We start from the raw sequence: 27,048 nt of genomic DNA on the forward strand, positions 1-27,048 counted from the left end.
TGTGGACTTGGAGGTGACGTTCGACCATGTCACTTGTGGAGTCCTGTGGGGGGGCTTCAGGAGTATGAGGCACTGAACCCCCTGATATAACCTGTCCGTTCCTTGTACAACTGATGTCAAGAGATTGGTCCCTATTGCCGGCAATAGGTCGGAGTAATTTCTTTTCCTATCTTTTATGGACAGAATTTCTGGGTGCAGCCAAGGCATAGGTGCTTGGTTTGGTAGATTCAGTATTGCATCTCTGCTTCTTGCAAATGATGTGGTTCTGTTGGCTTTGTCAAGCCGCGATCTCCAATTGTCACTGCAGCGGTTCACAGCTGAGTGTGAAGCAGCTGGGATGAGAATCAGTACCTCAAACTCTGAGACCATGGTCCTCAGTCTGAAAATGGTGGTGTGCCTTCTCCAAGTCAGGGATAAGATCCTGCTCCAAGTGGATGACTTCAAGTATCATGGGGTCTTGTTCGTGAGTGAGGGAAAACTGGATTGCGAGATCGACAGGCGTATTTATAAAATGATATGGAGTTTGTATCGGCCCGTTATGGTAAAAAGGCGAAACCCTCAAATTACCGATCGATGTATGTTCCTTACCTTCACCTGTGGTCACAAGCTGTAGGTCAAGACCGAAAGAGCAAGATCCTGGATACAAGAAAATGAGTTTCCTCCGCAGGGTGTCCGGGCTCTCTCTGAGAGGGTGAGAAGCTCGGTCATCCGGGAGGATTTTAGAAACAAGCTGCTGCTGAGGTGCCTGGGGCATCTGATTCGGATGCTTCCCAGGAGCCTCCCCGGTGAGGTGTTTCGGGCACCCAGGACAACCCAGGACATGCAGGAGAGACTATTTCTTTCCCTTGGCCTGGAAACGCCTCAGGTTTCCCCCGGAAGAGCTGGATGAAGTGACTGGGGAAAGGGAAGTCTGGGTGTTCTTGCTAAAGCTACTGCCCCTGCGACCCGACCTTGAATAAGCGGTAGAAGATGAATGGATGCGTAAACAATTTTTTTTTTTTTTTGGGTGGGCGGGGAACATAGATGAAATGATTTTGGTTACTTTAAAAGGACTATTGAAATTTCATTAGCGATCCTGCAAAAAGAGAAATTCTGAAATGAATGAGTAATTTAATTCATTTTCAACTGTGTCACTGGACATTCCCATGAGTGGTAATTAAGGGATAATTATTGTTAATGATATCAAATTAAAGTTTTAAAGGATACATTTTTTTGTCAGTAATAACTGATACTGAGAGTTCCAGCAAAAAAAATTCTTTATCCTGTCATTTTTAAATGGCTCTAAAATGGGTTATATATAAGGGTTGATACGTAACAGCACATCCAAATAAAGATAAAAAACAAACATATAAAAAAGTTTCAATTTGCTACTAAAAATACAGAAAGCCTCAATAAATGAACAAAACTGCACCTCTGCTATAGGAACTGCCAGTGTGAAGCAAAGGATGATGTATTTTGAATGGAAAAAAAACATTTTCTTTGGTTATTTATGATTGTATTATTGTTATTATTTCATGCTTTGGTACATCTGAGCCTGTTGTTAAAATGTAAAATAAATAAACTTGACTTGAGACTTCAAGCTACAATAGACATGTCACCCAAGTGAATGGGTTTACTGTAGATGTTTTTTCATTTTATATATACATTGTCATGATGGAAAAACTTGAAAAGTGCTTGACCGCATTGTATATAGACCCTGTGTGTTTCTTTTTTTTTTGTGTGCGCGCACTCTGTCCTGTGTCCCGTGTGTGCCTGTGGCCATCGTCATGGTGACACAGCGGCATCCAAGAAGGTTGAAAGGTGGCAGCGTGGTCCTGCTGAGTCTCTGCTGTCTCTCTTAAACTATTCAAATTTGTACATCATGTCCGGGTCAATCTGTGGGTACTCCTTTGCCAAAATGCAGTGTGGACCGGACCGGACCGGTTCCAGACATCCCAATGGACTAATACACATGCATGCGCGTACTTGTTCCGCTCAGCGCTCGAATGCAGCATGAGCCAAATAACCTGACGCTGTCCCGCCGCGTGCCACATGGCTTGGCGTTATCTGGGATTGCAGATGGCGAGCTTTGCGATGTTGTCCTCGTGGATCTCCTCCCTCCCTCGCACCATCATGGAGTTACAGTGATTCATGCATTTTTAATCCGCCGTCTGTACACTTAACATTTAATTCATTTGATGAGCCACTCATACTGGCACAAGAATGCCAATGCGTGACATTTGTCTCCACGCGACGATATGGCCACGCACCGCGCGGGGCTAATGATGGAGTGGAATGAGTGTCAGAGCGGAGATGCAGTGGTAATTTACTGAAGGGCAGCTTTGGCTTGGCTGGATAGTCATGTTTGCCAGTACGGCGCTTGAACCCGTGGCCCTCCGGCTGGGGGTCAGCCCATCTTGCCGCCGCCTCCAATGAGGATCAAACTGACACATCTAAATGCTTGCAGCAACTGCGTGACCTCATGAGCAAAAACATGAACAATGTCTAGTAAAGCTTATAAATGTGTAGTTTTAGGACAAAATCTGAACTCAAACGTCTCTCGAGTTATGCAGTTGTTGCTTCAGTCGGAAATATACTGCTCAAAAGGCACTCAAAATCAAGTATGTTATTTTTGTATCTTTGTGATTACGGCACCAACATTGAAGAAAACAGAAAAATGTGAAGAAATGGAACGTACGGTAAATATGATACTAGTGGTAAAGTAAAACATGTGTGACAAGGCTGCTCAGTAAAATACGGCTAATGCAAAGTTAAAAAATAATAATACAATTTTGATCAAATTTCTGACCCATGGTTTGGAACAAGAAATTTAAATTAATTTCAGCATGGTCTTTCTGACAGTACATTGAGCTCTTCAAAAATGACTTCGGTGAAATCTTTTGGTGCATTACATTACATGGTTAATATAAGGTCACTAATGTATCACACATGTAGACAAACAAGCATGTTTGCAAGCAAGCAAACTGTCTCAGCTTTGATGGAATGTGTTGCAGGCAAAAAAATCAAAGTTTTCTAAGTTTTTTCATCCATTTTCTGGGCCGGTTATCTCCATGAGGGTCGTGGGAGTGCTGGAGCCTATCCCTGCGATTATCGGGCAGGAGGCGGGGTACAACCTGAACTGGTTATCAGCCAATTGCAGGGCACATGGAGACAGACAACAGTCACACTCACAATCACACCTAGGGGCAATTTATAGTGTCTAATTAATTTGGCATGTTTTTGAGACGTGGGAGGAAACCGGAGTGCCTGGAGAAAACCCACGCAGGCACGAGGGAGAACATACCAAGATCACACAGGTGGACCGGGGATTTGAATCCCAGTCCTTAGAACTCTAAGGCCGACTATCTAACCAGATGCCTCACCATGGCGCTTGTATACAGTATACTTGATAATATAATTAAAACAATAAAATAGAGAAAAAAAACCACAGTGACGGTCAGTTTTGTATTAATGTGACTCAAGGTTACAAAAAGTAATGAACCTTTTCTGTATTGTGGTCCCACAATATTTTGTTTTATCTGATTCACATTTATTTTCCTTTTTTTTCATTTGATTTAGGTTTATTGAATTAAGTTACTTGGTACTGGAGTTTATTACAGTTAAAACTCATTCACTGCCAGCCTTCCCTGTTAACAAATATTTTACTTCAAAAGCCGTTGACAGTGATTTTAAGAATGTAGAAAATGTTGTGTAATGGTTTCCTGTACAGGTAAAAATACTGATATCTATGAATTCCCAATTTTTTCTGGTCTTCCTCAAGCTCTCTGTTCAGGCTTCAATTAGGAGAGTCACTGTTCACTGATCAACTTCCAGTATCTACTTACAAAATAATTAATTGCCATGGCAATCACAAAACAAATCGGCAAGATGACGATTAGCTTTTGGATCTTTTGTTACTGGATCAGATAGTGTACAATGAGGCATTGGTCGCATTGGCTAGTGTAGTCATGTCAAACGGACAGCTCACAGACCAGAACCGGCAAATCAGGGGGGTCCAATCCAGCCTGTGGGGAAGATTTTTGCAAACTGTAAACTTGGAAAACACAACAGATTTTTTCAGTTTCAGTTCTGTGAAAATGAATGCCTCGTGCAGAAACATTTTACGAGACTGAATACTGTCAGTCAAAAGGGGTTGGCTCGACAGAACCCTTCTATGTTTGATCCGTGGATTCCGACAGCTCTTTTTATGTCTACATCTATGTAGTTGGTTTTTTTCTTAATACATTAAATGAGTTTTAAGGTAATTCCCGAAAATGTGCTTCTGCTTTGTTGAGCAATAGTGCAAAACTCAACTCAGTTGACCAGTGATTTTGGGCGGGGCTAAAAACGAGCTCTGTGAAGACAATGGTTTGGTGCATGTACAGTACTTTTTGACATGAGGCCCCACCCTGCTATATAAATAACGATCATCATCTGTTGTTTGTGAGTTACCTAGTAATAATAGCTTAGCATGGAATGCATCTTCCCTCAAATGTTTTGCCTTATTCTGTATCTCTGTTGTGGCCCTACACACATGTTGGACAGCTCCACTCCCAAGTAGCCTGCTACTAGCGGCTCCATGTGTGTAGATCCACACAACGGAGACACTTAAGGAAAACTTAACTGTTTATTATAGCTGCAATGTAACGTGTAAGCCCGTGAGCTAATGAGCTAAGGAAGTCGCTCAACCACCGCAGCGTCTGTTAATATGTCAGCGCTTCACTCTGAGTTGTGTGTGGGTCTCCCCACGTGTCAGACACATGGGAAAGGGAACTGTTTATTAGCCATAAACACAGCGCCGCACATTACTCAGGCAGTGGCTGACTGCAGACACTGAGCATTCTACGCATTTGATTGACAGGTAAAGGACTGTCTACAGCACCTGCATCGGACGTGCCCACACAATCCTGCAACTCAAGATCTAAAAGTTGCACGTGTCAATGAAAAGTGGGATCATTATATTGTTGAGGAGCTGAATCATAAATTGTTGAAATCGCACAAATTTTTGTTGATGAGGAGCAGTTCAACAAATGGATTCCTCATATGATTTGTAACAAGATAATGACGATCAAATATGAATATTAACATTTTAGACTACAAATTAAGCTTTGTGGCAATGCAATAAGTCTGTGGAATGCTCATCTTGAGTCTTGACAATGTCTCATAAACGCCACCGTTTCATCTATCTTCCCCCGTCAAATGTTAATCAGCTCCTGTAAAGAGTAAAGATGAATTGTACGTCCAAGTCTAATAGTCTTGTTCCCTTCAAAAGGTGTCCATCAGTCAGAGGAATAGTGTTGAATAATTCCAAAACTGATTTATGAGCATACGGCATGTTTGCGCCGACAGGAAGGAGGAATGAGCCCAGGGCCTCAGCTCCACTTTATCTGCATTACATTGCCCTGTTGCACCCCCTCGTCTCGTATCTACCACTGGAATCTTTTTTTTTTTTTTTTTTTTTAAGCTTTAAACTCTTCGTGTCACTTATCTAGCAACATTATAGCAAGGGGGTTGTAGTTAATGGAGAGTCAAGTACAGGAATTTGACCGGAATTTTTCTGGAGAGCTACGCATCGAAGGACCAAACCAGTCACTGAATGATAATCAGTTTATGTTTTCTGCAGTGCCAAATTGAAAAGGCCTAATTTTGAAAAGAATAATAATTTTCAAAAATCTGATTTACCAATTAATTATAATAATACAAACATTGAAACATTTTATCATGAAAACAATCATTTGATGCCGCGTATTCCAAATCAAATCACTTTGGGTGTTTGACAAAGGAAGGCTTTATTGTAGATGAGATTTATTGGCATTTTTGCCACTAACTAGGTTGGTGAAATATTTGGCTCTCTGTTGCTGAGAGACAAGGGTGGTGGTCCGGGTTGTGGAGGAAGCACGAGCTCATGAAGCAGATCAGACTCAAAAAATAAATAAATAAATAAAAAGTCCCACGCACTCTTGGTCATGTGGAAAAGGTCCAGGAATGAGCAATAACTAAGCACTATAAATCACCTTCTACTGCACTGCAGTGACACAAATTGTATTGTGGGTATAAATTGTAGAAATTTCATTTCATTTTTAAATATCGGCTGCACATAATTGGGTATCTGAAATTCCTGGGGTGTGAAATTGCACATTTTTGGGGTTTTGAGCTGCCGAAATCAGAAAATATGTTTGGATTTAAGTCAAACTGTTACATCAGTCAGGCTCGTATTAATTAATTTAGTTAGTTAATTTGGGCATAGTGGATGACTGGTTGGTACATCTGCCTCAAACTTCTGAGGACCTGTACAGAGTTTGCATGTTTTTCCCATACATGCATGGGTTTTGTGAGAACAAACGTATTTTTTTCCATTTTAAATTAATATACCAAGAACAATAGTGGCTGCTTTAACGCAGAGAGCATGTGTGCTGTTAAATGATTGGGTCATGCTTCTTCATTCATTGCCACCATTTGTCGGCTTTTTTCTAATCCATTTGTTCCCCCTCAAGGTTATTGTTATCAACATGGGAGTGTAGCAAAAAAAAAAAGCTCACGTGGAGAAAAAGTGCTGCAGCAGTAGGTAGCCCACCTTTCCTCAACCTTTTCAGTTGGAAAGCCATTGACTCCTGCCACACCATTCCGCCACTAAATGCCATTTTTGCTATTAGAAATTTTCAGCTGAGTACAGTGCTGACCCAGTGGGGCTGCCGAGCACAAAGACGGAGCACTGATGACGGAGACAGTTAGGAAATGCCAGCAGGGAATTGCCAACATCACTTTGGAATGGAGGCTTTTTTTTTTGGAATGCATTTTGACAAAAGAAGCTTCGATGCTGACCACATTGTCAACTCAATGATATATGTCATCTATTATGTGTCATTGCAATACTATGCAGCAATATCACATTTGTCATAGATTTTAAGGAAACACGTGTTCTAAATTGTCTCTGAAGCTGAGTGGAATTTTTTTTTGTGGTGTAAAATTCTAGATGTTTTTGAAGTATCCCCAGAAAAGAAAAAATAAAATAACACTCTCGCATATCTGTCCATTGAAAACAATTTTCTTGTGAAAACCCATTTATCATGGCAAACACATTCCAGACTGTAAAAGGTGAAAATATGCAATATGGAGAGACTGTATTCAAAGATTCAGAGATCAGGACTTTTTATACACAGAGAAATGGAAGATTGTTTCATGTTACGGGCCGTTATTATGTTATGTCCAGTGATTACGCTGTGTGCTTCAATTTTTTTGAACAACATACTGGTTAAATGTTGCTTAATCTTTTATTGTTGCACACCTAAACTACCAGGTGGCACGGTGGTTCAGCTGGAAAAGTGTTGGATTCACAGTTCTGAGGTCACGGGTTCAATCCTGGACCCGCCTGTGTGGAGTTTGCGTGTGCTCCCCGTGCCTGCGTGGGCTTTCTCCAAGCACCCCGGTTTCCTCCCACATCCCAAAAACATGCAGACTCTAAATTGCCCCTGGGTGTGATTGAGAGTGTGACTGTCTGTCTGTTTCCATGTGCCCTGCGATTGGCTGGCAACCAGCTCAGGGTCTACCCTGCCTCCTGCCCGTTGACAGCTGGGATAGGCTCCAGCACTCCCAAGACCCTCGTGAGGATAAGTGACTAAGAAAATGGATGGATGGATCTAAACTACCATACATTCTCGACAACAGTTACTACTTTCCTACTAGACGGAGCTTTGGTGCCATCTGGTTGCCACTTAGGGCATTAAAGAAAGCAAATGCATTTTCTATAGGATAGAAATTTTGAAGGACAATGTCAATGTAGCACTTACATGTTCAATGAGTTCCCGTATCATTCCATTCCACTGCCCCTTGTCGTCCTGGGAGCCGTACTTTCCGTCGGGCACCAGTCGGATCTCATAGGCGAAGCCCAGCACAGAGGCGAGCTCCTTAAGCAAGTCGACGCAGAAGCCTTCAAAGCGGTCGTTCCCAACGAGTGCCTTGTCAGACTTCTTAAGCATGACGTATGGCTCCTCCTGCACATCAGAAGAAAAGAAGCCATTGCGATTGTGGAGGTTGCCCTTTACAATTCAGTTTAGGACGTTCACCTAATTGTCGGCAAAGGATCCGAGTTGCACTTAACAGGTAGCGACAATGGAATCGAGTTAGGAATTAGAATATGGTAAAATCATTCAGGCCTTTTTAACAGTGATGGATTAGTGGATGCCGATACAGTCGTGGCCTCCTGTCGCAATCCTATGCCTTGACCTACATACTGTAGCTGGTTCATTTTATGGTCAGGTACTCTCTGACACTCTTTACTAGCTTGTAATATCCTGCCTGGCTGCTCATAATTTGGGCAGTGAAAGAACAGCTTGATTAGAATGCAGCAATTAAATGGAACATGCCTACGACGGGGCCTTCATCGACTCTTACTGACAAGAGTGACACGAGTTCCCTCATTTTGAATGCATGACATAGACATGCAAATTAACCTATAGTGGAATCATTTTCCTCCAATAGATACAGTATAGCCCATTCGAAAAGTGAGAATTTCTGTCATGAAGGTGAAAATAAAGATTCAAAATGTGTTCTTTTAGCCGTTTGTCTTACTGACATTCTTGGAGGTTGAAAATGACAAAATTTGTAAGTGGGTCTCAAATAAACAATAGATTTAGGTTTCCCACTAAACATACAATTGGGTCCATAAATACTGGAATGTGAACACAATTATCTATTTGGCTTGACACACCACCACAGCAAACGTTAAAATGAGCAAGACACTCAGACCAGTTTCTTTAGTTTGAAGTTATTTACAGGTACATCCAAAAGAACAGTGTCGAAATTACAAGTTAGGATATGTCCCTCCCACCTTTGAAGGGACCAAAAGTAATGAGACACTTTAACAATCATAAATGAAACTTTCACTTTTGAATACTTAATTGCAGATCCTTTACAGTCTCAGACGGCCTGTGGTATGGAATACAAGAACAGCATCAGCAGATGTTGGATTTAATCTCTGGCTTGTGCGCTGCGTCCTGCTCGATGTTGCTTGGAGCATTTTTCCTTCCTGTCTTACTGTAAATGCACCCCTCTCAGTATTTTGTCCTTAAGTAGAGAATTTTGCTTAGAAAAGCATACCACCTTTATTTTATGTCAGCCATCAAAATCTAAAGCCGCTGGGGCACTGCAACTCGCTCAACAACAAGTAAGGTGGGAATACTTGATGACAACGCGTTTGGGGGACGGGGGGTGGGCGGCAGCCAACGCATTTTGCTGCAAACTTAGTCCAAGTTGTCCAATTAAGTTGATCAAAAAAGTTTTTTTGCATGTTGAGGGAAGTGATTACCATCTGCTTCGGAGACTTCCAATTCTTGTTATTCCCCCGTGGTTTGGACTCAAATCAAAGCATTTGTAGCAGTCGCCGTCTCGGTGCGCAGCAAGGGCGCACGCGGCGGACCGAGAGGAGGGAGGCGGGCCCACGCGGAGACATTACAGGCAATGGAGTGCAAACAATTAATGTAAGGGGGGAAAACGTATTAAGTGGCTTAATCTCATCGACAAAGTTATTGCTATAAAACTGTCAGCCTACTCGTTCACGCATCGGCGGCGGCGGTTTGCCGCAATGTCATTATGCAAAGATGGGGAGATTGATATTAAAGTCGAAGATTTTCCTCTGCAAATTGAAACTAGATTGTTTTACGACCTTGAACGAATGACTTGTCGGAAGTATTGAAAATGTAGGGAAAACAATTGCTTTATTATTATAACTTTGATACATTCATAACAAATATGCCCCTGATGTTTTTCGTGTACTTTCGCTAATTGTGTACGCTTCACTTGAATTTTCTGTAATACTTCTTGTTCTTTGAAATCCCCATTTTATTGTCATAAGGTAGGGGTTCTCAGACCATAATTGTTTACTCTCGTTACAGATTTTCTTGTAACTGTTTTCGAAAGCTTCAGTTTTGACTCTTTTATAAAACATCTCACCCAAATAATTTGCTCGTAATTTTGGAAATGTAATGCTTTTTATTTGAGGGGTCTCCAAAATGTCTTTTAAAAAAATATATATATTCTGTATGGGTACAATTTTTTTTCGTACTTGTTAAAAATAAGACACACTCTTGAATGTTGTCTTTTTATAAAATTATAATTTAGTTTTTATAAAAAATATATTTTTTACTGTAGTATATTCTTTCAATTGTGAATATTACTACATTTGTCTATTAATTATTTGGACTTTATTGTTGTAATGGTTTCTTTCTAATTAGGAGCAGATTCCTAAAAAGAATGATTGATAGTGATGTTTGTGTGGAAGCGGTTACATCGACTCAAATGGTAATGCATTTTTCCTGGTATATTCCAAATATTTTTTCCACATATTTGCAAAACATTTTTTTTTAAATTGTGTTTTTTTTTTTTTTTTGTTGTTGTTTGGTTTTTATCCTTTAAAAAAATATCTAACTGCAACTCCATTGATTTTCCCACTCTGATTTAGCCTTCTGGAGCTAAATGTATCAATTTAAGTAGCTTTAAAAGGTAATCAATTGAATGTCTCTATACTAACATGTTTGGTTTACGCAAGGCAGACTTTATATGTTGTTGAGTATGTGTTGTATTTCCAAGAACCCGGTTTATAAATCCTTGTGATTTGCTTCATTTTTCCATCAGCACAATACTACCTTCCTCTTCATCTCTCTTCTCCCTCATATCCTCTCCATTAACTCCATCTCGACATTCCATAGTGCCCCAAGTGGTTGGACGAGACACTACAGTATTCAAAGAGAGGAGCATGTTTGACAACGTCAACTCCTGGATGTTGTTTTCAAGCCTCACTTCATTGTGTTATATGAGCAGGTTTTTACTCGTTTACTTGACATAATATTAAAGAGGTCATATTGTGCAAACCAACTTTTTCTATAATTTGGGATGTAATATTCATTCTATGGTTAACTGAGGGCAGTTAATGTGATATATGAGTTAATATCGTCCACACATTCGTGAATCTGAGAAGTTTTTCTCCAGAGAGGCATGAAATCAGGTCTTTTGAAATTCTCACGCTTATCTCGAGAAATTCTGCTTTCCCTTTCTGCAGCAACAAGCGGCTCGTTGAACCGGACGCAATCAATCACACGAAAGGGGGTCATCTAAGTCAATATGGACAGCGTACATACAATACTGGGTCAAGCAGGAGTTGTTGTCTGATGGGCCTTTTTGGACACCTTGCATGTCAAATTGACATAAATTGACGTTTTTTTTTTACTAAGTCAATGCTTAGAATGTCACTCCATGGAAGTCCAAATAGCCATCTAACCAAATACCGGACCTTTTACACAATTGTTAAAAGCTTTTCGTTGTGGAAACCTCAAAGTTCTTCATTATCAGCCTTTTTTATTTGACAGTTTGGAACAAGGATTCCCAAATTTTGGACCCAGCCAAGTATTCCTGAGCGTGGTAAAAACATTTTTCCAAGGTATCATTTATAATGCAAACACCAATTAAACATCTCTTTTTAAAAGAAAAAAAAACAAATGAGTAAAATCATAGCAGAAATCATACAAATACAATAAGTTCCTGTTTCCCCCCTTTGTTTTATTGCAAGTCAAGACAAGTATATCAGGGAAATTTTTTATATTTTACACTTTACCAGATCATTTTTTTTTTTGGGGGGGGACACATCTGCTTCATTAGAAATGATTTTCGGAGTATTCATAACACATATCCCCCTGTGCACTGTAGCTGATAGGTGGTGATTCCATTGTGCCAAGATCTCGCCACTTTTTTTTAATGACAGTGTTCGGGCAGGCATGATGATGTTCATATTGATCGTGGTTCGTAGATGCATCCAAAAGAGGTTTTACTGGGAACATATATGCCAGCACCTCCCTGATAGCTCTATTTCAGTCCAGTCGTGTGAAGAAAAAGCACAATAAAAGACAGACAAATGAATGCAACATTAAGCCGGGGGGAGGGATCGTCTTGTTCCTTTTTGCAAGAACATGTTATTATGGAGTCTTAAAGAGAGCTCATGGAGCCCCAGTAACTCTTCCTGCTCGTCATGGGTAAATGTTAACAACTCAAAAGAGCCATGACTAATTTTGCTTGAAGTCAGTATAGCAAGTTTGTTAACTTCAGACTTTTAAATGAATTTTTTTTTTTTTTTATTCCATTGGCATTTTTAACACCGAAAATAAAATATACTGCATGTGTAACATCATACGCTAATACAGATTCGATGGGCAGTCCGTCCACACTGTATAGCCAATTGCTCAATTTGTGGGTCTGAGTCCGCAATTGGGATGACATTTTGGTCACAATATGACTATATTGTGGGATTAAAAGTGCCTCGATCTCAACATGGTCATGTCTTGACGTGAGCAAATATTGGATATTTTTGTCCTGGTAAATGCTGAGACACTTGACAGAGATTCTTTCTGCAGCCCCACCACGTTTTCATCACGGAAATGCCAATGCCATTTTTTAACATTGATCTCTTGGTCTCAGCGAATGGCAATGACCTATGGGGTCCTCCAAGGGTCAGTTCTTGGACCTCTCCTGTTCAGCCTGTATATGCTACTCTTGGGTCAAATTCTTAAAACGTTTAATTTTGACTACCATAGCTATGCAGATGACACACAGTTATATTTATCAGTCTCCAAATGACTAACAGTTCAATTGCGGTATTGTGCCACTGTCTAAATCAAATAACTGGATGAGCCAAAATTTTCTTCAAGTAAATCACAGCAAAACTGAGACAATTGTTTTGGCAATAAAGAACAGAGAATTGCTGTTAGTAAACACCTGGACTTTCTATCTTAAAAACCAAAGACCAAGTCCGAAACCTTGGTGTTCTGATTGATTCCGACCTGACTTTCAACAATCATATCAAATCAATCACAAAAACTGCTTTTACCATCTGAAAAACATCTAGAGTGAAGTCTCGTATGTATAAAGCAGACCAGGAAAAGCTCATCCATGCTTTTATCTCAAGTAGACTTGACTACTGTAATGGTCTTAAGACCGGATTCCCAAAAAAGAGGATTAGACAGCTGCAGTTCATTCAGAATGCTGCAGCTTGAGTTCTGACCAAAACAAAGTGGTCAGAGCATATAACTCCAATCCTAAAGTCCTTGCACTGGCTTCCAGTCATCTTTAGTATAGATTTTAAAGTTCTGCTACTGATCTATGAATCACTAAATGATTTAGGTCCTGAATACATGAAAAAAATGCTTACGGAAAACAAACCCAGTAGAGCTCTGAGATCAACTGACTCAGGTCAAATAGTGGAGCGTAGAGTCCAAAGCAAACATGGTGAAGCAGCATTTAGCTATTATGCTGCACACAAATGGAATAAGTTGCCAACAGAGGTGAGGTTAGACCCAAGTGTGAATGTTTTCAAAACCAGGTTGAAAATTCTTCTTTTTTCTCATGTTTTTTAGAATATATACACTTTTTGATCATATTACTTGCACTGTATGTGGATTTAATTTTCTTTTTTTTTCAATATTGTCTTTTGTTGTTTTTATCCCGTTTTAAATGTTTTATTTCTTTGTTTTCAAATGACTTTAATCATGTAAAACACGTTCAGTTACCTCAACTATGAAATGTGTAATACAAATACATTTGCTTTGAACATTTCAACATTTTATGAACAGTTCCACGATGACCTTTTAAGGGTTATGGATTGCTCTTTTCAGATGGGTGCCTTCCCTGTGGTTTTTAAAGCAACAGTGTAAGGCCCCTTCAAAAGAAGAGAAATTTGGATTGGACCAATTCTCAAAAACCACTGACCAGGATCAAACTTGCCATTTTCAAGCAACATTTTAGAAGGACTAGTATTTATTTAAATAATTAATTTTTTAGCTAATTGTAATATCTTTTAAAAGTATCAGTCTGGTTTGAGGGTAAACCACACCACTATGACTGCCCTTGTCAGAATTTTGAAGTATTTTACAAACAATCTTGAGTGCAAAAAAAATAACTGTTGGTTCTGCAGACGGTAGACCACTCTCTTCTTTTTAATACACTAAAACATCTGGTTGGCCTCTCTGGTACTGAAAAAAAAGATTACAGTATTTTTTGATACACATTGTTTGAAAGTCTACGACGTGCAAGTGAAAAATAAAAAATACATACATTTACAGACATTTTGCAGAATTTGGATGTGACTTTTGCTCAAGCTAAACAAATGTCAACATATACCGAGCGTGCTATGAGGTTTTGAGCATATTAGTGACCAAGAATGTTTTGCAAAGACACCACTTACGAGGATGGTGGTGATGACCAGTGAGCGGTTGGCCAGCGAATCTGTGATGTTCATCCCTTTTCGCTTGGGCACTTCTGTGATGTTGAGCCCTCCCGACGCACTCCACTTGCCGACCTGCAGCAGATGAAACACGTGAAGCAGGAAGCCTCCTCACCGTGCACCAACACCTCGGTGCAACTAACTCCACCATTTGCAGCACCTTGAGACAATTGCCTAGATTAATTTATAACAGTATGCTCTATCAAGAAGAAGAGTGCAGATATGTTGTGATGAAATTTGTGAATACAAATATTAAACTTGTATTTGCTCGTAATGACTAATTCCTGAATTGGAGGACATTTTCTTTTCTTTTTTTTTTGCAATCTGTAAAATCTGTGGCGCATTATGGGGGTGGTAGCCATTTGGGTCTTGCAGTAACCACAGTAAACAACTGTACCTACAAAGGTTAAGACATTGCATAGTTATTTGATAGCAAATCCATTGTAATTCAATTCTCATAAATTGTGTCATCACCTTTTTCTATGTTGTAAAGTATTAATTTTGAAGCACACAAGAACCAAAACGAGGTAAATATGACATTTTGTGGGGCGGCACGGTGGAGGAAGTTGGCCTCACAGTTCTGAAGACAGGGGTTCAAATTATGTCCCTGCCTCTGTGGAGTTTGCGTGGTCTTTTTGTGTTGTGTGGGTTTTCTTCAGGAACTCTTGTTTCCTCCCACATCCCAAAACATGCATTCATTTAGAACTTAATTTAGTTGTGATTGACTGTCTGTCTTTATGTGCCCTCCAATTGGATGGCAACTGGTTCAGGGTGTACCCCGACTCCTGTCCGTTGATAGCTTGGATAGGCTCCAGCACTCCCGTAACCCTCGTGAGGATAAGTGGCTCGGGAAATGAATGAAGGACATTCTGTGGCTGGGAGATATTAATTGCATTTCCATTCTTATCAATGGGAAACATAACCTCAGTTTGTAAGCCACATTAAAAACAGAAACTCAAAATGGATTACATTTGTAACCCAAGGTTCTACATTAATTATGTTTTTTTTAATTTTCATACGTTGTCTCTCAACATAAAGGTAACCAACACTGTTACTTTTCAGCCCTCTAGCGGAAGAGGGGAAAAAAATGACCCAGTAGAAAAGACATCATCACACTTATTGCCCTGACCTAAGGTAAGTCATGTATTTTTCATATTTTTTAATGAAATGTTTTTAGCCGTAAGAAAGTGTGTCACTCAAAACAATGCAACATCCTTATTCACGTTATGAGAACAACGCATATGCCTATTGGTTCTCAGTCTGTCCATTTAGAATTGGCTACTCCACTGACACAAGACAGTCTTGTGATCTTTTCCGTACAGCAACTGTATTTGCGAATCCACTCAACTTATCGCCTCACACAAATGGTTTTCGGATTAATGGAAATTATTTTATAATTGTGCCAAATGACTATTCCGTCTTTCACATGATTAGCAAGGATACTGGATTTATCTGGTCCCCAACCTGAAAATCCGGTCTTGAGTGAAAATGACGAGCCATCGCTGCTAAGAACCGGATCTTAATTCCGGCGTGAGCTCAAACTCGGGCTAATATTCAATTACAAGGGATTATCTGAGAGAAGTCCACACCCTAACAGGCTAAAGCCAATTCCACGGCAGGAACAATATGGAGGGGGAATGGGAAACACGTCGGCACAGACGTTAGTGCTTCATCAAATGACAGGAGTTACTTCTGTTCAGATGACCGAATGCGAGATGGAGATGCTGGCGAGAATTGGTCCAAACCTGGTATTCGCCCCCAATGACTTCTTCCAACAGAAGGCTTACTTGATGAAAAGCTTCCACTATTATATCATCTTGAGGCTTAAGGGGCTACTTGAGGAAGCCATAATGGGACTTATCCCGATTTCATATATTCATATTGTATGAAAGCCTTTCCACTAGTTTGAGACTGTTACAGTCTGCAGGGTGCTTTGCTTTCACAAATGATAAAAGAACATAAGAAGCTTTTACTTGAACACACACACACACACACACACATTTGTTGTTCTATCCATTGTGTTTATACAGCCCATTAGCACCAAACTGCATTTTGGGGATCACCTCAAATTATCATTAAGCGAGTCAGCGATTAACACCCTAACGTGCCCAAATCCAATTTGCTTTATGATCCACGTGCATTTCAAGGAAGCCCTGATATAGTTCCTTGTTACGGAGGTAAATTATAATCATCAAGTTGCCGTTATTTGTTACCCACAAAGAGGGAAACTAGCTTTTCCTGATAATTTGCAAAAAGAACATCATGCCAGTTTTCCAACAAATTAAAACATACCCCAGGTGTGTTCATACAATGTAAGTGACAAACAGTGGTGAGAAGTCCCAAAGAACAAGGTTTGTAGATTTTCTTCAGAGCTCTGATCTTCACATCAGTATTTACATTTATGACAACATCTGAAAATATATATCACTACTTTCTGCTCATTACTTTGTCTAAATAGGCATGATATTGTTTTGTTTGCCAAGTCGAAAATAATATTTCAGATATCTGCAAATACATTCTTTGTATCCAGCATTGTCATTTATGATATCGGGAGTTTCATTTTGCCTCTGATGTCACGTTTGCTGTTCATTTGTATGGCGTCCCTACAATTCAGCACTTGTGTTACGGACCTCTGCAACTGAAATTACAGATGTGTTGGATTGAGATAGAGAAAATGTTGTTTGACTTGTCATCATTCCAGTTCAAGATATATTTAATTCACCTTAGTTTGAGATAACCATCTCTTTTCTGATATCTTGCATTAGGTTTTAACTGGATAAAATGACGTTGCAGATATCTGTAATTCAGATTTTACTGGGTAAACATAATTACTGATATCTTTGCCTGTTGTTTTGGCTTAAAGACATTTATTTTGACTTTTTTATACATAAAAAAATGAGCCCGAGACATGTTTGAACTTGAACATCTATGCGGTTTGTCGATTGAATGCGACAGCCTTGGAAAACCAAACCACTTGTGAACGACCGGAGTTCAAATATCCTATCCTTTGAAAAATGAGCCCTTTTCAAAGAAGAAAGTTTTGGGTTGGTTGTCATGCTAATGCACCTCTGCATACGTTGCCCTCCTTTTTAGAGGTCCACCTCCACTCCATGTATTATACTGAATCAGATGCACCTGTGTGAGGTTGTTAGCTGCATAGAGACACCTGTCTACCCCATACAATCAGTAAGACTTATAAACTTGTAAAATAGCCAAGACCAAAGAGCCGTCCAAAGACACAGAGACGAAATTGTACAACTCCACATGGCTGAAAATGGCTACAGAGAAATTGCCAAGAAGTTTGGTGAAAAAAGGTCCACTGTTGTAACAATCATTAGAAAATGGAACAAGCTAAACATGACGATCCATCTCAATCAGAGTGGAGCCCCACGCAAGATATGGTTGGGTCTCAATGATCCTTAGAATGGTGAGGAATCAGCCCGTGACTACACTACAGGACTTGGTCAATGACCTGAAAAGAGCTGGGACCACCGTTACCAAGGTCACTGTTAGTAATAGACTAAGATGTCATGGTTTGAAATCATGCATGGCGCAGAAGGTTCCCCTGTTTAAACCAGCACATGTCAAGGCCCGTCTTCAGTTTGGCAATGACCATTTGGATGATACAGAGGAGTCATGGGAGAAATTTTTGTGGTCAGATGAGACCAAAATGGAATTTTTTGGTCATAATTGCACTAACCGTGTTTGGAGGAAGACGAATGATGAGTTCCATCCCAAGAACACCATCCCTACTGTGAAGCATGGGGGTGGTAACATCATGCTTTGGGGGGACGAATGCACTGTATTAAGGAGAGGAGGACTGCAGCCATGTATTGTGAGATTTTGGGGAACAACATCTTTCCCTCAGTCAGAGCATTGAAGATGGGTCGTGGCTGGGTCTTTCAACATGCCAATGACCCGAAGCACACAGCCAGGAAAACCAAGGAGTGACTCCGTAAGAAGCATATCAAGGTTCAGCGTGGCCTAGCCAGTCTCCAGACGTAAACCAAACGGAAAATCTTTGGAGGGAGCTCAAACTCCGTGTTTCTCAGCAACAGCCCAGAAACCTGTCTGATCTAGAGAAGATCTATGTGGAGGAGTGGGCCAAAATCCCTCCTGCAGTGAGTGCAAACCTGGTGAACAACTACAGGAAACGTTTGACCTCTGTAATTGCAAAGAAAGGCTACTGTACCAAATATTAACATTGGTTTTCTCAGGTGTTCAAATACTTATTTGCAGCTGTATCACACAAATAAATTGTTTAAAAAAATTATACATTGTGATTTCTGACTTTTCTCTTTAGATTATCTCTCTCACAGGGGACATGCACCTACCATGAAAATTTCAGAACCCTCCATGATTTCTAAGTGGGAGAACTTGCAATATAGCAGGGTATTCAAATACTATTCTTTACCGTAGGTACGTCAATAAAGTTCAATCGGGTTTTTTGGGCTGTGGTTGTTCTTACCTTTTCTAGTCCATCCTCCTTCAGACTTATGATGTCCAGGTCGAAATCTGTACGCAATCCAGTTGTCTTGTTGAACGAGAGTCTCCCAGTCAGTCCGTCCCAATGAGACTGAAAAATGAGATACATGCCCTTTACAACCGTGCCGACCAACATTTGTCGAATAAAGATATTCCAAAATGGTGGTGTATCTTAAATAACATTCAACAACAACACGAAATTTTGAGAACACTACTTCTTACAACTTCCAATGGACATCTATTACCTAGAAGTTCCACCTCGGATTTAATGCATGTCTGAAACAGTGATGTAGTGTTTAAAATCCAAGTTTCATTACAAGTGTAGAATTTCAACTTTGGGTTTCAACAATAAGATGTGGTTTGAAAAAAAGAGGGTGGGATTTTAAAAGAGATTCAAGCATGGTTTAGGGCTTCAAATTAGGTTTTCAAGTAGAGGTTACAGTTTCTTGGAAGAGTTACGGTTTCAAGCCAGTGTTAGGGTTTTTAATTCAGTTCTTTAGCCTGGATGAGAGTTTCAAACAATGGTCGGGATATTACATTTAGTTTTCAAGTCAGGGTTCAAGTTGTAAGTCAGGGTTTTACATTAGGGTTGCAAGAATAAGTTAGGTTTTCAAAATAGAGGTGGTAGGCAGGGTTAGGTTTTAAAAAATAGTGCTTTGTGGCAGTGTTAGAGTTTATAATGAGATATGGTTTTAATCAAGGGCTTGAAGCCTGTGTAACAGTTTCTTAGAAAGGTTACGCTTTCAAGTCAGTGTGAGGCTTGGGATTTCAAAATTGGGGTCTCATGCCAGGATAGGGTTTCAATCAAAATCAGGATATCAAATTATATTTTCAAATCAGGGTTAAAGTTGTAAATTAGGGTTTCAATTTTAACATTTGAAGCCAGGGTTAATGTTTTAAAGAAAGGTTAGGACATCAAATTTGGTGTTGACATCCAGGTTTAGGGTCGCAGGTTCGGGCTATAAGGGTTTGAAGTTTGGGTTAGGATTTCAAATCAAGTGGTGTTTGAAGCCACGTGTTGGGGAATTATTATTATTATTATTATTATTATTATTAGAAATTTTGGCTTCAGACCACAATCAGGGTTTTAAAAAAGGTTAGGATTTCATGACAGAGTTGGAGTTTCTGATTTGGGGTTTAAGCCTGGGTTACACTCCCTAAAAAAGGTTAGTTTGAAGTGAGGGTTTCAAGCCTTGTTTAGGATTTTAAATGCTTTTTAAAAGTTAATGTTGTACACACAACTTAATACAATTCTTTATTTATGAATGTACCACTGAAACCTGTATAGAACATTTCTTTTTTGAAAAAGGAAAAATCTGCTCACAGCGCCAATATTATTACATTACCAGAGACGTTTGGACATTTCATCCTCAAACTTCATGATCCTGGTATTTTTATGTACAATACACGTAACAAACTGGCAAACTGTCACAAATTTGGATTAATAACTTCAATACATAAGAACCGCAACTACCAACAAACGATGGCCTTAGCAGATGCAGGTGTATCCTCCAGTTAATTCACACCCGCGCAGCACTCGCCGAGCGAAAAGTGCGCAGCCGTGGAAACCATTCAGGCTGCATTTGCGTCTTTTTTGTTAATTACAATTCACATCCGATGCTGCTACCACCAGAGGACCGCAGAGTTAATTAACGACCGTCTTTTTGCTTGATTCCCCATGAGGAGGGAAAACACATAACTGCTCTCTATTACTATTTCCTGATAAGTACAACCTGAAAAGATGTCAGCGCACACTGTTTGTTGCAGCATGCATATGCTTGCAGAAGTTATATTTGAATACTAATGAGCTTATGATTATCTGCCTGTTCCTTGGTGCAGTTTAATTTAGTTACAGTAGTTGTATGATCTAGTGTGGGCAGTGTGATGTTATGCCACTCCAATCTGCCATTCCCTTTTTCCTTGGAAATGTTGATACTATCTCTAGTACTCTATAGATAGTGTAAACGTCCCCCTCAGTTGGTTCGTCTGTTCCATGCCATTATCCTTTTTTTCTCAATGCGATCAGACATTAGTCTCAGAATGTTCAAGATTCAAGGAGAAATTGCTTCCTCCAACTGATTGCAGTCTATCTGGTCTCATAGTGTTCAAATGACGATTCAGACTTGGATGCAGCCAATCCAAAGAGTCGATTCGACCTTGCAATATCTTTGACTGTCCGTGTTTGTAGTGAGCGTAAATCAGAGCAGAGTAAGTGTTTTTATAACCCTGCGCCATGGTGTTGTCCTCAAACGCCAGTCTGGCGTGAGGACAACAATGTAATAATATTTCATTGGCTCTTGCCTTGATCACCAGAGGCTGCTGAGGCGGTTGCTTATTAGAAGACAGAAAAAATAAATTTTGGAATTGACGTTTGCTGTATCAGCCAAAGGACAAGTTGAAGGGTGTTTCAAAACTTTCCAAATGAAAACTGAAAACCACAGGCCTTTGTAAGGGCTATTGAAGCATGAACACAAACAAAGGAGCCAATTCAATCTTTAAGGTATAGCAAATATATGTGATTGCTCCGTTGGCGCAGAAGACACAGTAGCAGCTATCCTATTCATATTGGATTCTTATCCATATAAAGAGTCTCGATTCTGATCTAAGGATATCCGAGTCAATATCATTTTGTTTTTTTTCCCTTTAGGCCACCATGAAATTCTAGCATTTTATGATGTCAGACTTGCATCAGTGGGGTATAGCCGATTTGTTGATTTACACTGCAATCACACCATAAGACCCACGGACAATTTGGAGACTTTAATTAACTCTCATCTTACTGACACATTTTAGTTTTAAATCACGCCACGCAATGTCCATTTGGACCTCAATGACATCTATGTTATGGTTCCAAGACATGAATGAGACAAGTTATTTTATTAGTCATTTTTTTTTCCAAAGAACCAGAATTCATTCATTAGATATTTGCAACTAACATTTAGAAAAATTGATAGTTTCAACTGGTGGTGTTTAAGTCTCAAGAAAACTGTAACATGAATAAAAAAAAAAAAAAAAAAAAAAAAAAAACTACTGGTAATATAATGAAACAAACCCCTAAAACATAGGTGCTGCAGTGTTTTGAATATTTGTTTGGAACATCACTGAAACCACCTGAGGTTCAAACTGACCCTGCTCAGTAAAATGAGGGTTAACCCAACATGCACATTTTTGGATTGTGGAAGGAAACCAGAGTACACTTGGAAAACACACAATCTCCTGGATATTTATCCCCTCTGGAGGAAGCGTGATTCTCCTGTGTGGCTATCTGATATTCATTTTTTTCTTCGTTATGCATATCAGATGGCAGCTATCTAATGGATGCCACTTGGGAGCAAAAAAAAAACATGAATATGAACAAAAAAAACGAATCATGTTGTGTAAATGCAGCTTTTGATAACATCAGGTTATTTGCAAAGGGTAAATCTGATATGGGCAGATATTGGATACATTCATCCATCCATTTTCTATCCCACTTTCCCTCACCTCGGTCTCAGGTGAGCTGCAGCCTATTTTTGGGCAATCAGTGAGGTCTATCCTGGACGGTTTTTCAGTCGACAACAAGGCACATCAGATTCACATTAACACCAATGGCCAATTTACACTTCAATTTAACTAAGAAGCATGTTTTGAGGCTGTGGGAAGAAGCTATACTACCCAGAGAATAAACATTTCAAACAGAATAAAACATGCAATCTCCACACAAAGATAGTCCACTCCGAACAATTCGAACCTGACTGATAATTTTGAGGCAGATGTGCTATTAACTACTATTTTACTATACTGCCACTGAGATACATAATTACATTTTCATCCAAAAGAGGCTTGATTCTGATTTGACGAAATTAGATTTCTCTTTCTCTTCAGTTACAGTGATCCATATCTGAATTTAATTATTGAAATGAGTTTTCTAAATCGACATAACTTCAACTGAGTAGTGTAAATCTACCCAGAAGTGGTCCTAAGTACAACCCACAATAACTCAAAGTAGAGAGCAGAGTTTCACCAAGATGGTACACCCCCTGCATACACTTAAATTTTATCCAGTAGAGGAGTGGATTACTCACCGAGAAAGAAAAAAAAACGTGTCTGATCTTGCACCAACATCATTAGAGAAGAGCATAATCCTGTCAATTAAAAAAGCTAAAATAGCACTCAGTAGGGCACAGACCAAGGTTGGACTGGCCTAATTTGGACCCAACACAAAACTCTACACTCCACTTAGCTCTATATAAAGTGTATTGCATTCTTCCTTGGAGCATACTCATCAAGCTTCTTGGAAAATACATGTAGTCACAATATGTCCTTTTGCATATTTCTACAAAACAAATGATAACATAACCTCCTTGGGCACTTGGTGGAAATAACTCTCTATATTTTACAGTTACAACACATCCCACTCTATTTACCAAACCTCTGTGATCTCAAAGAGCGAATCACAACAAGCGAATCACCCACTGTGATCGTCGCAATGTGCGGGCTGTCTCTGCAGATTGATCAAGCGAGGCTGTTTCAGCACAAGGTGAGATGAGAGAAGACACACACACAAACAAAAAACAAAACATGACCAAAAAAAAGAAACATGATGAGACTCCATAGTAACTCACAAACTTGTCAGTTCCTTTCTGGTCTTTGTGTAACACACTGTAAATACAATCATGTTTGTCCCAAACACCTCGAGGCAGGTCATAAAGTACATCAACTCGGCTTATTTTCTTTCTTAGGACATGTGAGAAACATAAAATAATTCAGCCTCACACCTTTTTTTTTTCAGTGCTCTGAGAAATAATGGAAGTTCTTCAACCTCATTGGGATTTAAAACTCAGTGCGCAGGGAGTTTACTTCTACTAAAATGGAACATGACCCTCTCTGAGGGATGTAAATGAGAACCTTGGAGGAAAAGGGTGTGGTTGAGTAATCTCGACTCCTCATTTGCCCAGATTTATACTTTCACTAAGTCTAGGTCTTATTTCTGGCCTATTTCGTAGCATTACATCATACCTGACTCCTGAGACACAGGAGAACGGGTGCTGCTATCACACCATGACCTGGAGCTAAACCTCAATCGTGTGTCTGGAATACTTCGGTAGGCATATTTGACAATCTGAGGCCTGACAGACAAGATAAACAGACTGATTTTGAGTACTTCACAATCCAGACTTTTCTCTCAGTGTCTGACAACAAAATTCTGATAGGCAGTATATTTTCTTTTCCTGTTCAGGATGGTGTGGAGAAGGAGCTACAAAAGTTGGATACACATCATGCACTAGTTGCCAGAGAAGACTGTAGACCTACAGGCAACCATTTAGGTTGGGTCTTGAATTGACACTACCCATATATGGAAGTCAGGCGAATGAACGACTATGCTATCAGTGATAACATTCTGAAGTGCCTGTTTTAAAAATGAAATCTTTCTTCATATAAAGGTTGTTGAAGGAGTTTCATTTACACCAAGGGGAAATTTAGAGTGCCCAATTAATGGTGCATGTTTTTGGGATATGGGAGGAAACCGGCGTCCCCGGAGAAAACCGATGCAGGCACGGGGAGAACATGCAAACTCTACACAGGGAGGGCTGGGATTGAACCCTGGTCCTCAGAATTGTGAGGCCAATGCTTTCCAGCTGCACCACCGTCCTGCCCTGCTTGTCTGTATGTGAAATAAATCAATGGCATAAAAAGCTTAGAGGCCACTGTACTATGCTAAAATAAAAAACAATCAATGATAAGACTGATTAATGGATGGATCCATGAGAATGACTGACAGCTCGCTTTTGGTCAATCAGTGACTGTCATTTTCTGAACTCCGCCCATGTTATCCACATCCGGGATCTTGTACCCACAAACTAAGAGAGCGTGTTCTTACTTTAAGCCTCTGAATTGCGAGTGTGTAGTTCTGTTTATATCCGATTCAGAAATATGGTGGATCGATGTGTCTGGGGAACTTGTAATGGAGACGAGCACTATCCAGAGAGATCACTGGGAGGATATGATTGGTTGAGCTACAACTACTTCACTCATCCGCACTGGTTTGATTTGGGATCCTCTGTGTTTATTCCACTGCTCTGGCAGAGGCGTGCAGCTTTGCTCACATGGCATGTGAGAAAAGTTACGGAGTTTGAGCCCTTGTAGGGTTTTAATCAAACCAATAATATGGGAGCACACCAAGACACACCAACTGGCCAACACGTTGCAGAAACTTTAACTGGCGTTCCCGTTTGGGAAACCTTGACATTAGGAATATATCCCTGTTGAAAGTAATTCAGACCTTTCTGTGCACTCTTTGTCAATATTTCTGATACCATGGGCACAAAGGAAACAGAAATACTATCGTTAATTTGCTCTAATGAATCGCTCATAACATGCTTCAGCTGCACTGCATCCGCCATTTAGATCAGTAGCTCGGGGTGCCTAACAACAGTGTCTAAGTAGGCGTGGCTTAGGCGCCCTGCGCGGATCCATCCATTGACTTTGGCTCGACTTCGATCATGTTATAGTGTACTACAAAAAAAATCTTCAGTTGTTCAACCCCTACTCTGTACTAAAAATAATCCCTCGTAGTTGCTGTTCTAACCTATGGAAAAACATGACAGTTGCTGAACTTATTCCACTGGACGTGTGCACGGGATAAACAAATGGCATTTCTTACATCTTGTTGTCATAACTTACAAATATTAGCATCGCCACCCAGCCTTTTCATGTTTTTATTTTGTGTACAACAAAATCAAGGCAAGTTTCACAAATTGTCCTTTCAAAAGGTTGCAACATTCGGGAGATAAAAACAGCGACTGGAGGGAATATTACACAGCAGACAACAACGCTGCTTTAATGTGTCCATCAAGGCTCGGCCCACTTTGTTTGCGGCTGTGATTGATTTGGTGGGTAAACATGCGAGTTCACTCCACTCCTCCTCCTCCTCCTGCTTTGCCACTCGGCTTTAATATGAAGCGCAAATAGAAAAAACAGTTACCTCTTTGATGAAACTCATGAAGCGGCCGCCAAATCGCCAGGGTTTGTGGCGGTGACACTGCAGCGAGTTGACGGTCATCTGCGGCGCGTGCTGGTAGGAGACCGACACGATGTGGACGGCGTCGTAGGTCAGCGCCGCATCTGTCTGGAATAATGGGGTGAACAATGTTTCAGCTGATAACTGCCAAAAACCTATACGAATGCTGTCTTTTTTAACTGTTCCCAAAATTCTTAAATCATCCAAGCAAAGCCCATTAATAAACATTAAGGTATGAACAAAACTCCTTGGGTATATTATGGACACCATCTAACTTTAACTCTAGCAATTTATTTTTGTTGAATTAAAAACAATATTTTATACAGTGAATCCCACCTATTTTCATTTGTCTGTTCTTGATTTTTTGTTCTTTTCCACTGTAGAACCAGTTTTGTGCACTTTAATGCCACGAGACATTGCCACTCAAAGGAAAGTAGCGTTCAATGTAAGGGATGTATGTTGAAGTCATACATGTCGTGAACATCATGTTGGGAAGGAGCGATTTTTGTTCATTCGTTGTGGTCAGGGTGTTTTTATCATATATGCATGGACATATTATTTCAAAATCAAAGCTGTTTATTTCTTAGAGTAGAATTGTAAGATGAGTTTCAGGTGATAAAGAGTTCTGGGATATGGTTGTACTTTAGATTAATAATGGTAAAAAAAAAATAAATCTCTCAATTGCCCCCCCTCTCAGTTTGGAGCAGGGCTCGGTCCTTATCCCCCAAATAGCGAGGGTTTACAGTCGGGGAAATTCTGCTTTTGTGTATTATATCAGATCACCTTTCCACTTTTCATCATGTGCACCCCTTTGTAGGACACTTGCACGGACGCCCAAACAACCACAGTTTGGAGTCCCTGCTGTAGTTGTTAATCATCTTATTTGCCAAGTTTCTCAGACTCAAGAAATTCAAAGTGGTAAACTACAATCACAATTTCACAAGGCAAATGTGCTGTGCACCTTGTGTTTCTGTGACGATAACAGTGTGTCTAACAAAATGAAATGCTCTAAATCAGAATTTATTTGCGTAGGACTCCCAGTCCGTGTGGTTGAAAAAGCTCAATAATCCCTTCAAAAGCACCACAAAGGTGTTTTTGAATGATATGGTCGGGCTATGTTCAGCATTTTAATGACAGATTAAAACAGATAATGGCACGACTACAATTTTTTTCGACACTAAGCGCTACGCTGTTATCCTTGGAGTAGTTTTATTTAATTTTTAATTACAGAGCCTTCAGATATTTCAGATCCTTTTCAAGGTCAAAGTGGGATATTATTTTAAAATCTCCGTCCCCGCACCTGAGGTTACAAAGATTATCT

The 27,048-nt window shown here is 39.9% G+C and overlaps 1 protein-coding gene across 4 annotated transcripts in view; it reads right to left on the reverse strand.

Moving 5' to 3' along the window:
- grik3 (glutamate ionotropic receptor kainate type subunit 3) overlaps positions 1 to 27,048 on the reverse strand; it is a 136,159-nt gene that overhangs the window by 21,918 nt on the left and 87,193 nt on the right. Inside the window, exons 7-11 of one of the 4 annotated variants that reach the window (XM_061820579.1) lie at positions 25,692 to 25,835; positions 18,711 to 18,818; positions 14,204 to 14,317; positions 7,767 to 7,970; positions 3,911 to 4,004 (exon numbers count right to left, since the gene is read on the reverse strand). In XM_061820579.1, coding sequence (XP_061676563.1) covers positions 3,951 to 4,004; positions 7,767 to 7,970; positions 14,204 to 14,317; positions 18,711 to 18,818; positions 25,692 to 25,835 — 624 coding nt within the window. In that variant the 3' untranslated portion in view covers positions 3,911 to 3,950. Of the gene's footprint in view, positions 1 to 3,910; positions 4,005 to 7,766; positions 7,971 to 11,745; positions 11,833 to 13,870; positions 13,992 to 14,203; positions 14,318 to 18,710; positions 18,819 to 25,691; positions 25,836 to 27,048 lie in introns of those variants that run through there. The other 3 variants (XM_061820577.1, XM_061820580.1, XM_061820581.1) reach the window with 3 other exon arrangements.

The sequence above is a fragment of the Syngnathoides biaculeatus genome, chromosome 5 (genome assembly GCF_019802595.1).
Source record: "Syngnathoides biaculeatus isolate LvHL_M chromosome 5, ASM1980259v1, whole genome shotgun sequence".
Lineage (NCBI taxonomy): Eukaryota > Metazoa > Chordata > Actinopteri > Syngnathiformes > Syngnathidae > Syngnathoides > Syngnathoides biaculeatus.